At 35.3% G+C, this 13,040-nt stretch overlaps 1 protein-coding gene across 1 annotated transcript in view; it reads right to left on the reverse strand.

Annotated features, from left to right (window-relative positions):
• Window positions 1-13,040, reverse strand: part of LOC103600691 (selenoprotein O-like) — a 33,236-nt gene continuing 20,196 nt past the window's right edge. The window contains exons 12-18 of the mRNA XM_008585006.1: window positions 9,866-9,910; window positions 9,680-9,761; window positions 9,483-9,575; window positions 6,704-6,783; window positions 5,865-5,908; window positions 3,473-3,552; window positions 1-358 (exon numbers count right to left, since the gene is read on the reverse strand). Coding sequence (XP_008583228.1) covers window positions 236-358; window positions 3,473-3,552; window positions 5,865-5,908; window positions 6,704-6,783; window positions 9,483-9,575; window positions 9,680-9,761; window positions 9,866-9,910 — 547 coding nt within the window. The 3' untranslated portion in view covers window positions 1-235. The remainder of the gene's footprint in view (window positions 359-3,472; window positions 3,553-5,864; window positions 5,909-6,703; window positions 6,784-9,482; window positions 9,576-9,679; window positions 9,762-9,865; window positions 9,911-13,040) is intronic.

Genomic DNA, 13,040 nt, shown 5'->3' on the forward strand with positions numbered 1-13,040 from the left:
TAGTTTACCAAAAACACTTTATTATTCCATTTAAGTTATTAGGACAAAAATGATCACAAAGATGATTCAGAGAATAAGGCCCAATTTATTTGGCTAAAAAACATTTTTATATACAATCATTATTACCCAATGTGGGATTTTCATCAAAATGTGGATGATCATTAAGAATTTATTAAACAAATTATTCTGTGTTAAGTTCAATGATAGAGGTATTCCTTAATTTGCTTTTCCCAAATTAAGATGAGCAACTAACTCTGAGATCTTTAGCCCAAGAAGGAGTAGGTGCAGAGTAGCCTGCCTTCTCAGCTGCAGAATGCTTCTGGAAGGGATGCTGGAGAACTTCCTGGAGAAGATGGACCTAGTAAACAATTTAAGTAAATATTAATTTTCTTACTCAGAATCCTTACTAATTTTCTAAATTTCCAAAATGACAAGGTAAATCTTAAACTTGCTTAAAAATGCTTATACATTTTATGTTGTATGAATACCTCAACTACATTTGTTACTTAGAATTTCTATTATGCCACAGAAAGTTCCTTAAATACTTTCATACTAGAAGAAGAGAGTAAAAATGTACAGTGTGATGAAGACTACAAATATATCCTGGTAAGATTCCTTCACAGCATTAAGAAGAGAACTGTAATTTTCTAAAATACTTACAAAAATAAGAGTGTATCAATGATTTGTAATCTTTTCAAATAAAGGGCATGAATTTCAACTCATGTTTCTTCCTCATTTGGAATTTTGGCCCATGGTAATAAACTGAGGCATCAAAGGACACACCTCTTCTAATATCTAAGACCAAAATGTGTATTTTCAGTGGTTTTGTCACTTCCTCAGGTATTACAAAGGAAATGCCTAGTTCTGACAGAAAAAGGTGGATAATTATCTATACTAGGAAAGTGAAGTCAAGAGATCAAATGGAACATATTACTGTAACACTATTATAAATATGAAGACTACATCACCATCAATATGGTGCTCTTAGAGCCCCTCTTGACTTCTCCCCAGGTACTCTCCGTACGTATCCTTTTATTGAAGTTAGTTGTGTAACTATCAATCTCACCTACTAGTTTAAAAGCTCCCTGAACGGATTTTTACACTTCTCCACAGCACCTAGCATAGACTGGATTCTCAAGAAAGGTTTGAGGAAAGAAGGCAAACACCACCCCAGCTGTGTGTATAAAGGGCTGCACGTGCAAATGTTTCACCAAATCCTTTTCCTCTCCTGCATGAGAATTTGACCTTTAGTTAACTCTCTAGATCTGTTCTATAGGTGGTATGTCACCTATATCACCACACAACATTGCCTCTGACTGACAAATAGTTCCTAGACTGGACTGTAAATACCCGATAGGATGCTTTGGGCTTTCCTAAGTCTGGTGCCTCTTGGTATAAGGCAGGTCTCTAGTGGGGACGTTAGAAACTACTCCTTTGGGGGGCCGGCCCGGTGGCGCACTGCTACAGTGCACCGCTTGAGAGCATGGTGGCGCTCCCGCCGAGGGTTCGGATCCCACATACAGACCGGTTCCCGCTCACTGGCTGAGCGAGGTGTGGGAGCAACTCCGAGGGTTGCAATCCCGTTGCCGGTCCCGGTCCGGTGCGGGCGCGACACTGAGGGTTGCGATCCGTTGCCGGACACGGAGAAAGACAAAAAGGAAAAAAAAAAAAAGAAACCACTCCTTTGGAGCTGTTACAAGAGGGACTGGTTTCTGTGGAGCATGGAGCTTCGAAGCAGGGCTGCCCCTGGATCCTCCCAGCAAGGCTCCCAGCTCCTTGCACCTGAGCTGTGCTGCTGAGCCTCACTGCTGCGGAGGACTGCTGCAAGGACTCCTGCAGACGAGGAACCTCATGTGGCCCTGTGGGTAAGCTATGTTCCTGTCCTACGTCTCCCTCAGTTGACTGGGGCCAAGTGTGGCCTGTGATAGTCATATGAATCTGAATGTTCACTTGAACCTAAGAAAACACCTCCTCCTACCCCACCCAGTGAGCACTGCATCATTACTCAAATACAATTTTGAGGAAGAGAAGAAATCAGGGATGGAACAAAAGATAAGGAAGGAAGGAGAAACAGGCCAACAAAACAACTTATTAAACGCTGGTTAGTTTCCCCAGCTTGGACAAATTTATCAATGATAAATGCTGTTATTTCCCTTCCCTTTGTGTTTCCTTAATACCATAAAAAGATTACATTTAAAAATAGTCTGTTTTCTGAAATGAAAACCTAGAATTGTCAGAGTAATTAAACTACTGAAATAAAAAGTAAATCCAAGTTCCAAATTAGAAATAGCAAATACAGCTTCCTCTCGTGTCAACTCTGCCCGGTTAGCAGTGACTACGCGGTATGCTGTGTGAGAATGAGGCTGAGGCCGTGACCAGTTTTAGAGAAGAGGCCACGATCGTCAAGGATGTCTGCTCCAGGTGTAGCACAGGAGAGTGGCAGCACAAGTGCCAGAGTCATGCCTGTTCTGAAAAATACTTTATGTGCGATGCATTTTTAAACAATCATGAAATATTTGAGGCAGACAAGGTATGCAGAATAATATAATAAACACCTGTGTATCCTCCATCCAACTTCAGAAAGAAAATACTTCCAATATGGTTAAGACCATATTTCATGATATTGATATAATTTTCCATGTTTTTATTTATTTATTTTGGCAGCTGGCTGGTATAGGGATCTGAACCCTTGACCTTGGTATTGTTAGCACCATGTTCTACTAAGTGAACTAACCAGCCAGCCCCTCATGGTTTTAAACTATATTTAAGTGGTAACACACTTGTATAAATTCCTTCGCTGCTTGCTTGTTTGGCTTAACATTAAATGTGAGATTTAAAAAAAAAAAAAGTGAGATGCATCCGTGCTGATGCAGGCAGCTCCAGGTTAGTCATTTTCATTGCTGTCTAGATTCAAGTGGACCCAGGTTGCTAGAGGCATGGACACCTTGTAGAAGCAAATGCTAATTCCCTCTGGAGAGATATACCCTCAAATCACTCTTCATGGGATTTCAAACAGAGACTGAATTCCAAAATGCCAAAACACAAACAATAAACAGCAGACTCAGAGCCTCAGAAATGCAAATAATATGTGTGTATGTGTGTGTGTGTATATATATATATATGTGTGTGTACTTTCACATATATACACACACACAAGGGTACTTCAAGAAGTTCACAGAAAGATTCTTATTACCTTTTGATTCCATTTTTCCATGAACTTTTTAAAGTAACCTCATATGTATACATATGTTATAAAATGAACATTTAAAACTTAAATAAATTAAAGAATAAATAGAAAATATGAGAAAATTATTCTCTGATAAACAAGAGACACCAGGCAGAGAGAAATCTGGGAAGTTGGTGTTGGCAATGCTATATATAGTTTAGCACGTACATAAACAAAATAAGTGTATTTAAAATATGACACATTTTAAATTAATAAAAATAAACCCCGAAAAGTCAACCATCTTACCTCTGAAAAATCATTCCTTTCTGCTTTCTGCACTGCAGATTCTGCCATCCAGTTCTTCAGCACATACCTAGGGTTGACAGCTTAAACAAGAGGGAAAAGCACATCTTGGGAACAATAAATTACTAAATTGACACAGGCCATATGAAATCACCACTGAAATTAGATAATCTTTAAGAACTTTGCTGGAAGGCTCAAAAGAGAAGATATTATTGATATCAGTCCATTTTAATTGCATATAAACAATGTACAGTATTTATTATCTTATGGTACAGAAAAAAACATTTTGAGCATTATGACCAACACTATATTTTGCTTTTCTTTTCACTTTCACCATTCATTTGGCTCTTTCACCATTTTGGGTATACTTAGCATTTATAAAGCATGGAGAAAGTAGATAATTCATCTGAATTAGGCCCTGTGGCCAAAGTGAAGGGGGATAAAAACCAGTTGCTGCTTTTAACATCTTCAAGCACAAACTTACAGTTTAATGCTGATGCTGCTCAAGAGCAAACAGGAAAGGCCATGTGTAAGCAAAACCCTTATAAATTTGTATTTCTGATAGTAATCATGCTTTTATTTCATATTGAAAAGTAGTATAATAATGGCACATTTACAAAAATTCCAGAAACTATGTCTTTATTTGAGATGAGCCTTTTCTAAAATAATTTATCAACTGGGTAGGGTATGTTCTCCCTGTTGGCACAAGAGAAATTCCGAAAGGACTGCAGAAATCAGTTATGTGATTTTCAACAGCAGTTTCCACGTTACCTGAATGGAGGGAACATAATATTCCATTTCAACTTGGTTTTAAAGATCTACCAATATAATAGATAATCTAAAAAGGTAAGCGCCCTGTGATCCAATAATTCTACTTCTCTAGGAATATAGTTTAAGAAAAAAAAATTAAACATAAAAAAGCATTATTTTAAAGGAAAAACTAGAAACAACATCAATATTTAATAATAGGGAAATGGTTGAGTAAAATATTACATATGCTTTCAAAGAAATATTATGCAGCCAAAAAAAGAAATAATACCAGAAGGAAACTGAAGATTCAGAGTTCACTAAACTGTACACTCTTTGATGTTTATTTCTTCATGCCTGTATAATTCTTTAATTCCACATCCCTGGTACACATTGTTACATAAGTTTGTGCAACCAATTTTTTATACATTTCCATCTGCAGATCAATTAAACACATAATATATAGAAGTTTACCTTTAAAAAAAATAAATGAACTGTCATTATGAACTCTTACTATACTTCTTTGTGATATTTTGTTCCCTTCCTTGAGAGCACATTGTTTAGCATTTATTACTTTTCTAAAATAACAAAACAAAATAGCAAAGCTGTAGCCTTGAGCTCACTGAATTTCTTTCATTTTTCTATTTCATCCATCTGTCATAACCAAACAAATCCAAATACTAAAGACTGCCACCACATTTTCTTCTTTCTCTCAACTGCTGAGTCGTTCATATTCTGAGCTGGCCTATAATTCTGTATAATTGCCCAAATGGACATGGTGGCTGGCAACTACATCTATGCTGAATCCTAAACAGATTACTCACTTCACTATAAAAATTAAACTTGCTTTTATTTCTACAGTAATATCCTGAGTTCAAGAAGCAATCTCACTCGCTAACATAATGTGGAATGTAGTGTCATCCCTATTTCATAAACATGAATCAGCCACCCTGATGATACATACTAGCTCTCTATACAAGTCCCAACGTGGGAGTACTCGGAGACTTAGGGCCTTCTGTCTTAACTTCTTTGATCTTGCGAGAACCCCCACTGCAAAAAGAACTTCCATTTTTTTCATTCTCCTAGCCAAGTGTGAAGTCACATGGCAAACTGAAAATCAACACATAAAAGTAATTTATTTTTATGGCTATCATTTATTGGTTATGTATTATGGCCCAGACACTCTAACAAGATTATTAACAAGACATTCTAACATATTATTGCTTATCATTATTACATCTCTGAAAAATATCCCCATTTTACTACACTAAGGGCCCTGAGACTTGGAGAGTTAAATATCTCTCAGACCATAACAGCTAAAAAGTGGCAGAGATTCATCTGTCAGATTCCCAAGCCCATGATCTTTCCACCATATTCTGAACCATCTTCCTTGTCTCTCCACCATCCTTTAAGACAATATTATTTTAAAATTAGTATGAAACTTATCAAAAGCAGAGGTATCATACTCTAAGTTAAAAGCCATCTGCTAAAATATGACACTTCAATTCAACTAAAATATAATCACCTTGATTTATTCCAGTTAAAAACAAAACAACTCAGTCCCCTTAAGTAATTGCTTTTGGTTTTCAAAAATCTTGCTTCTGTGTGATAATCCTTAAAAGGTGAGAAAATCAGAAAGATTACTTACATGTCATTCTTCTTCTTCTTTCAGAATCTGAGTCATTCATGTTACTAAAAATGAATAAAACAAAGGACAAAATTAACCACTATCTCCCCAAATTACATCTCTTTTTCCAAACAGGAGAGAATCATTTCACAAGACAAATAGAAAAAAACATTCAAAATTACATTGAATCAGTGTTTGAAAGGAAAATAGAAAATACAAAGTTTGATTATACAATATATAAAATACCACCTTGTTTAGTTATTTTAGGCAATAGCAAACCTTTTTTAATTTTAACCAATTAAAAAAAGTCTTTTTGTCAAAAAAAAATCTAAACTGTCATACCGTTTCTTGTCTTAAACATAGTTTTCTGAAAATAACTTTTTCTTGATTACTCGGGGTCCCCTTTATAAACAGCCCCCAGTGGCCTCTGAGCTGTGAAGGGCTGGGCTACTTGCTCCTGTGCCTCCTGTGGTTTTCCTATTTCTTCCTTCTTCCGTCAGCTGCCACTACCTACAACTTCTTTACCCTTTCCTCTTGGTTGCTCTAATTCAGTGAGTTATGTAACAAAGAAACTTCTTAAAATTGTGTAAGATGTGACAACAAATAGACAGTGGACAAAAGCCTAACGAGCTGTCCTCCAGAGCTCCAGGGCTTGGGCTCTGGAAACCTGGGGAGCTCTGTCATCAGATAGTCGAGGTGAACAGATGGGTGCTTTCTGCCCGGGTAAGGTGTTACCATAGATGCCTCACCAGGGCATAGTACCCAGGACTAAAAATGGAAAGGAAGAGAGGGACCTGATAGGTTGGCAATGATAAAATAATACATCACGTGCTTTTTTAGAAGTGATGAGATGACTTTACCTCTTCAATCTCAAAAGGTACTGGGACACCCAGGCAGGAAAGAGTTTGTGCTTTGAAACTGTCTTCAGTGCCCAGAATTGCTAAATAAAAATACAATAATATATTGCTTATTATGTTAATAATTTTTCAAGTTAACTTCATATTCCTTTAAAATTGTTTAGGTTCTTTAATAATAACTTACCCAGATTTTTATAAAGAATGTTATTTCAAGTAGAAGTAGCACAAAAAGAAATATTTTCCTTTTCTTTATATATCATTAAACTCTAAAATTCTAATTTATGGAAATCCACATTTAATAATTTAAGAGAATACAAAGTTCTTATAAACAGATTACCTGATGAATACTTATATTATCAAAAGGCTTCTTTAATATAGGGAACTCCTTCAATGTGTAGTTTATTTTAAAATAACTTAATTTGCAACTGCATTTTATTTAGTTATCCGTTAATTCATTTAACAAATAGTTATAAAATGACGACAATGTGCTGGGAACTATGTTTAGGTGGGAAGAACACAAAAATTAAGAAGACATAGTACCTGACTTTAAGAAGGGAACTGTGTAAACAAATAATTCAGGGCCATGTTAGAAGTGTTGTAGAAATGTACATAAAAGGCTAAGGGAACAAAGGAATAAACAATCAGCTCTACCTAGGAAGTTAGGGAGTTGCAAAGTATTATGAAATTAACTACAGAAATGATTAAAAGTATAATGATCTCTTCTCACTTAAATTTTCCCAGTTCTTGGTAATTTAAATGTTTATACCTGTCACGAACTTGAACAAGTCAATTTAACATTACTTTGTCTCAGTTTTGCACACATTAAATGACAATTAGTGGTTACCACTAATTAAATGATAATTAGCTATGACAGAAGAATCACTACATTTCAAAAATTACATCAAAGATACTTATTGGTTAACATTTTTCTGTATTTCTGTATTTCCTACTCAATAGGCAGACGTTCTTTTTTTCAAATCACTCCTAAAAATGCAATTTATGGCTATTTTATATCTGCAAGAACAATAATTTTCCTTATAATTAGCATGATCCACACCTACCTTAGAAATAACAATTGTTATGCTTCTTTTTCATTTATTTGGCAGCTGGCCAGTAAGGACATGTGAACCCTTGACCTTGGTGTTATCAGCACCATGCTCTAACCAAGTGAGCTAACCAGCCAGCCCTATGCTTCTTTTTCAAACACTAATTTAACTCCCATTTCCTACACTTGCAATAACCATTTCTGTTTGAAAGTAGTTGTAAAGTAAGTGATAAGAGGCTGACCCCTCTTGCTAATACAGTTTCCATCATGGCACTCCTTCCTTCAAATCCTACATGGACCCTATGCTTGAGAGGACCGAAATTAAGAGAACTACCACTGCTTATCTTCCTTAGGTATTGTTACTGCTGATAGCTAACAACTACTGAGTACCCATGAGGTTGATGTTATTATAACTGCCCCTATTGTACAGATGAGGCAAGAGAGGACTAGAGAAACTGAGTGACTTACTTGTGCAAGCTCGAATAGTCTACTAAAGGGAACCTCAAATCTGAAGCTACCTCACTTTTTCTTGAAATGACTGAAAAAACCACCTTTTCTTGCCTCAGCTTCACTATGCATGAAAACAAGGACTGATTTTTAGCACAATAATGGGGCTTTAAATATCAAAGAACCACGACAGAATTAACAAAGTAAAAATGGGCAGACCTGGCATAATGAAAAGGATACTGGACAGCAAAAAATTTTGGTTCTGGTTCTGACTTTATAATAACCTCCTATGTGAATTTGATAAGTCATTTAACCTCTCTTGGCCTTGGTCTCCATATTGCAAAATGAATTGCTCTTTAAGGTCCATTCCCAACGTAAAATTTTGTGATTCTATACCTGAGACTACTTTCTAACAAATGGATCAACAGTTGTCAGAGAACTAAACCTGCAAAAATATCACAATATTTTCCTCTCAAGCATTTGTTTTTACCTTTTTTTTAAATAAATTTTTCCCTCTTAAAAAGAAATATATTGCTGATAAAAATACAAAACATCAAAGGCTATGGAAGTTTGGCAAGATCTAGCGAAACTGCAAATGCATAGCATACCCTTTAACCCAGAAATCCATTCTGGGGAATTCTCTGTATCTGTACCAAATGGAATAACCTATGTATACTATAATAGCAAAAGCTTGGAAACAAACCAAGTCCCATTGTAGGGCACTGGTTAAATAAATATGGTACTCTACAAATGGGATGTTTTGAAGCTGTAAAAATAATGAGGATTCTTTCTAGGTACTAATATGGAAAGATCTTCAGGACATACTATTAAGCAAGGTGCAGTCATTATATAAAATATACTCTCTTTTATGTAAAAAATTATGCATATATATACATATATCGATCAATATCTGCTTGATCATCAACAACATGGATGAACCTAAAAAATGTGTTAAGTGAAGAAGCCAAATGCAAAAGACCATGTATGTATAATTCCATTTATATCAAATACCTAAAAAGGAAAACCTTTAGAGACAGAAAAGTAGATTAGCAATTGCTTGGGGCTGGAAGTCGAAACAGGGGTTGACTGCAGTGGGCACAAGGGATCTTTTTAGAGCGATGAAATTGTTCTAAAATTGAATTATGATAACTGCACAAATATGTTAATTGTTAATAATCATTGAATTGTATACTTAGAATGAGTGAAATATCATGGTACATAAATTATCCATTGATAAACCTGTTAAAGAAAACTGAACTAAGAAAAAAGTCAAATGTCACAAATTAATACCTGAGGAATGTTGAGCTCCAGTAACTGGCTTTGAGTAATCTCACTGAGCTCCCGAAACGTCATTGTAAAATCAGCTTCTGTCATTTCCATGAGCTAATGAAAATAATTTTATTTATCAATCTCAATTCTTCAAAAATATGCTGAAAAGTTAGTAATTCAAATGTTGATCAGAAAAAAAAGTACAATGATAAACTCACATGTAAGAGAAATGCAATTAAGTTATCATCCTCCTCCCTTTCTCCAAGTAATCCCAATTTGGCTTTGAACAATTTGCTAAATCTAAAAGGAAAAACATCAATTCAATTTGTTTTTAAAATTCTCACCATTATAAGAATTTCAAACCAACCAGGATGCTTTAATATCTGTATTCAAAATTGGCAAACCTTGTATAATAAAGAACAGGGTACCCCTCAAGAATCTGAACAGCACTGTGGGAAGGAAAGGAAGGACAGTTAAACAATGATACAAAATTAACATTCTTGAATTACATTTTACACGAAGGAAAGTGAACCTTCTCATATATTAAGTAACATGGAAAGTACATGCTAATGATTCTGGTTTCGTGGTTTAATTATATATAATATCTTACAGAAAATCCTCAATATAAATTTGTCTCAAAGATTTGGATACAGTACTGGTCAAATCATGTCACCTCTGCAGCACAACTATAAACAATTAGCTTACAAGTTAAATATTGATATGTCTCTATAATACCAAGAGAGTTATATAAATGGGGTTTTTGGTGCATTTTAAAAATCATCTTAGATCCAAGATAATGCATTACAAATATCTCACCCATATGATAACATTTTATTTTTCTGAAAGTATGAAAATATAATGAAACATTTCAGAAAAATTAAAGAGTACTAATAACCTTAATCCCATCTCTAAACAAATTCAGTGTCTATCTCTTAACATTCTTAAATGTATTTTAAGTTATACAAAACTTAACACCATCTGACGCCTCACTCCCTTTACCTTTCTGACCTCAGCTCCTCTGAGACTGCCCTTTGCTTATTCTGCTGCAGCTGCACTGGCTAATCCTTAAACACACCACACACACTCCCACCTCAGGCCTTTGCACAGGCCATTCCCTTCTCAGTGGTGCTCCTCCCCAGTTATCTGCATGGCTTGCTCCTGCAACTCTTTAAAGACTTTGCTCTGGGGCCAGCCCATGGCTCACTCGGGAGAGTGTGGTGCTGATAACACCAAGGCCAGGGTTCGGATCCCTATATAGGGATGGCTGGTTGGCTCACTTGGGAGAGCGTGGTGCTCACAACACCAAATCAAGGGTTAAGATCCCCTTACCAGTCATAATTTAAAAAAAAAAAAGACTTTGCTCAAATGAGGTCTTTGCTTACCACTCGCTTAAAACTCCAAACCCCTCCCTCCCCACCCTCTGCCTATTTTCCTCCACAGTATTGATCTCCTAATACACTGTATAACTTATTTGTTTTGTTTATTGACTGTCTCTCCCACCAGACTTAAGCAACATGAGGGCATCATGTTTGTTTGTTTGTTTTTCTGTTTCAATCATTGCTGTCCCCTTAGGAATTAGAATGGTGTCTAGCACATGTTGAGCACTGAAGTATTCAATAAATATTTGTTGAAGGAATAAACTCTGCATGGCAAAACAGCTATAAAATTGATGGAGACAAGGATGGGAACAAGATAGCTTAATAAATATAATTTTATATGCTTTGATTTTGAACTATGTGACTGTATTACTAATATAGTTTAAATTAGATTAATTAAGGAAATCATAGATGGCATGTACTTTTTTTTTTTTTTTTTTTACCAAGCCTGGATGACCTGAACATGTAAAACTTTTATCGTTATTGTAATAATACTTTTGCTACCTGCAGTTAATAAAATCACTATATGCCTTGATGTCTTTCTCAGATCTTGTTGTAGTGGAAACAGGGTAAATTTTAGACTTTTTTGGGCACGAGAGGGTGAATGGGAAGAAAAGTATATTTTATCTCCAACAAATACACTGGAGACACAGAAATTATTAAATTTGGTCACTGCCCCCAGGGAACTCAATGTTCAGTGGTTGGGTCAACAAATATCGTGACATTCTCTACAATTATTAATGTGCTCATATTATCATCCATGCATATTCATATGCATACATTTCAATTTGAGTAATTATAAACTTGCAATTTTTTCTATTTATTATTTGCTCTGTTGTTTAAAACCATGTTTCCTTTTCTCTTCAGCCTAAATTCAGAATGAAAGACCACACGGTTGATAGACAGAGATTGAAATTTCAGCTTTACTACTGAAAAAGCCTGCCTGGAGAATATGGCTTAGGTCTGCAGATTAACAGGCATGACGATATCCTGTACACACAACTGAGTCCACACACTAACTAACACCCTGATATCAATCATCTGTCAGAGTAAAATTAAAACACAAATGTTTATGCAAGGATTCAGAAATGGATCACCTACATAACCCCATATGAGTGAAATACCTAGGGATTTTAAGATGGAACCATGAAAAAAGAATGGTAGGAAGAAGGAAATGATGAGAAGAGGGGGATATGGGGGGAGTGCTGCAGGCACAGACGCTTAAAGAGATATACTTCCAGGGAAAACCTAAGAATCTCAAATTCAGAATATTAAAATATCTTAGCAAAACCTAGCAGGTCGGTAACTAGAGGTAAAACATAAAAGCATTCTTAAGATCTCATCTTATTAGGATGGAGGGAAAGGCAATGGGCAAATAGAATCTTATTGAGGAAAAGTATTTGGAAACCCATTTTCATATAACAGTAGAGAAAGTGGCAGAAAAAAAGAAGGTGACCACCAGCAGAATAAAAAAAAAATAACAATAATTTTTTTCAGCAGAGTTTACAAATCAACAGGGGGAGAAAAGGAATGAATAGCTCAAATCTTAAAAAGATAAGGAAAGGGGCTGGGGGTTATGGGGGGACCAACAGTAAAATAAAGAAGCACAATGTAAGACAGAAGAAATAAAATAAAATATATCAATTATGATAAATGTGAACAGGCTACATACTTCTATCAGGACAGAAACCATTACATTCAAGTAACATCTGGCTATATGTTTTGTTAGTTTTCACAAGAAACACCATTTAAAACAAAGTGATAAAGTGAAAAACAAAGTGAGTGGTCCACCTTGGCAAACCCAACAAAAAGAAAGCATGAGTGGCAATATTAACATCAGATGAGCTGAACTCGATAGTTAAAAGTACTAATCACACCAGCCAGCTGCCAGAGGAAAAAGTACTGATCAGAATAAAGAGGGTCACTGTCAGGATAAAAGGTACATCTTCTTAAAGAAAATATAAGTAAACAACCTGTATGTACCAATAATATGATATTAAAATATGTAAATTTCAAACAATTGGAAAATATAATTTGATAAAAATATAATTAAAGTAGTAGCTTTTACTAAGCATCTCTTCAGAATCAAATTTACCTAATAGATTAAAAACAGGGTCATAAAGGACTTGAATAATACACTTAATACACTCAATTTTATATACTGTATTAAAACTTTTGATTATAGAATATAAATTTTTATGTA

The sequence above is a fragment of the Galeopterus variegatus genome, unplaced genomic scaffold, assembly GCF_000696425.1.
Source record: "Galeopterus variegatus unplaced genomic scaffold, G_variegatus-3.0.2 Scaffold3419, whole genome shotgun sequence".
Classification (NCBI taxonomy): domain Eukaryota; kingdom Metazoa; phylum Chordata; class Mammalia; order Dermoptera; family Cynocephalidae; genus Galeopterus; species Galeopterus variegatus.